General features: G+C 37.9%; 1 protein-coding gene across 1 annotated transcript in view; it reads left to right on the top strand.

The window, feature by feature from the left end:
* LOC106013692 overlaps positions 1-1,844 on the top strand; it is a 9,534-nt gene extending 7,690 nt beyond the window's left edge. Inside the window, exon 3 of the mRNA XM_035973331.1 lies at positions 218-1,844. Coding sequence (XP_035829224.1) covers positions 218-404 — 187 coding nt within the window. The 3' untranslated portion in view covers positions 405-1,844. The remainder of the gene's footprint in view (positions 1-217) is intronic.
* The last annotated feature ends 142 nt before the right edge of the window (positions 1,845-1,986 follow it).

Genomic DNA, 1,986 nt, shown 5'->3' with positions numbered 1-1,986 from the left:
TCTGTTCTCTTTCTCTTTCTGTATCTCTCCCCTCCTCTCTCTCTCTCTCTCTCTCTCTCTCTCTCTCTCTTTTTCTCTCCCATCCCTCCCTCTCACACTCTCTCTCTGTCTATCTATCTATCTATCTATCTATCTATCTATCTATCTATCTATCTATCTATCTATCTATCTATCTATCTATCTATCTATCTATCTAACAAAGTCTCCTTACTTTCAGACAACAGAGTGACCCGGAAGAGGAGATGAGGCGACTCCTTGAAGCCCAGGAACGCCACCAGACGGAGCTGCGCGTTGCCAAAGAAACAGAGAAATACCGGTACATCCAAAAGAAGATAGGAGATTTTCTCGAAAAGAACAAACGAAAAGTAGCGTTACCGTTGCTATTGGACACGGGCGACTCATGACCCTCTGACAATGAACAAAATCTACGCAAGAATGTGAACCAGGAATAGACAAACTCTTCACAAGCAGATGCACTTTTGTTTTCTACTGTGGAATGTGGCATTTAACTCTTTGATCTTTCTTGCCTGGCATTTCATTATTCATCCACTAATAAACTGACTCTTAGAAAACGTGCACAGATATTCTGCGTTTATACGAAACCTCTTTTGTGGCAGCACTCGAGTGCCTTCTTTGGAACAACCATAACTCTGACGACCTTTAATCAAGTAAAAATGAGTGACTGACCTCTCAAAATGAACGGGAAACGCTTTCAGGTGACATAATCTTAATCCCTGAGCTGACAGACAAATAGAAGCTTTAGCTTGACTCGGAACGTATAATAATTACTATCATGTCTTCTTGGTACATGTATCCGCCACAACCTCTGACGACTTCAATGAGGTAAAATGAGTGACTGACCTCTCAAAATGTTTGTTATATTTTCTGAAAATTGTACACCTGCATCTTATCTGAACAAGAAATGCTTTCAGATAACAGAACTTGTCCTATATACTAGAGAGAAAAACAAACATCTCAAGCCTAAATAAGATGGAATGCATTTGCCTTCTTGGACATAGCCTTCACTTTGACAATGACAATTCTTTTCGTAAAAATGAATAAGTGTCCGTTTAGGATGTCCAATTTGTCTGAAAATTGTATACCTGCATCTTTTCTGATCATTTAAACGCTTTCAGGTGATAAAATTTAATTTTGATTCTTGGGCTAAACAAGAAAGGACATCTCAAACATGACTAACAATGCGAGTATTGCATGTGCCTTCTTGGAAACCGCCATAAATTTGACAAGACTCTAATTAGAAATGAGTGAGTGACCGCTCAAAACTGTCGTGTCGTCTAAAAACGGTATATTTGCATCTTTTCTGATCATGTAACGATTTCAAATTACAAAATGTTGATCCCTGAGCTAACCGAGAAATAGCAGTTGAAGCTTGACTAAGATCCATGTATGTGCGTTCTTGAAAACGGCTAAGGCCTTGACATTCCTGAGGTGCGCTGGCGATCTCTCAAAAGTATGTTCGTGTGGTTAAAAAAAAAAGTCTACCGTAGGCTTGCACCTTTTCTGAACGTAAAACGTTTTCAGATTACTGAATTTTGACCCTTGCTCCAGAAATGGAAGCTGATGCTTGACTAAAACTAAAAGGTAGAAAAAAAACCTGTAACTTCCTTTTTTGAGACATTGTGTCTTTTACGATGGATAAGTCGGTGGACGTGGTTACGACTGTCCTTTTGTCCTATTTCTTTGATACTATATATAGTTTTTCAGTTCAAATATACACATAACAAATTCAAATGCCGTATAGAAAGACCAAATTGCACCTAACAAATCCAAATATACAAATGACGTCATTAAAAGCCCTAATACAACAATAACAAGTTCAAATGTAAACATAGAAATCTCAAATGTAACGCATAGCAAATTCAAATGCCACTTAGCAATTTCAAATGTAAATATGCTTGAAATGGAGAAAAAAGAGGCTAAAGTATAAAAAGTGTATCAAGGTAAGAAGTAAAATGGTTGGGGGGG

The sequence above is a fragment of the Aplysia californica genome, unplaced genomic scaffold (assembly GCF_000002075.1).
Source record: "Aplysia californica isolate F4 #8 unplaced genomic scaffold, AplCal3.0 scaffold01140, whole genome shotgun sequence".
In the NCBI taxonomy this organism is placed as follows: domain Eukaryota; kingdom Metazoa; phylum Mollusca; class Gastropoda; order Aplysiida; family Aplysiidae; genus Aplysia; species Aplysia californica.
The sequence above is the reverse complement of the archived record's forward strand: the minus strand, read 5'-3'. Positions and strand labels throughout refer to the sequence as shown.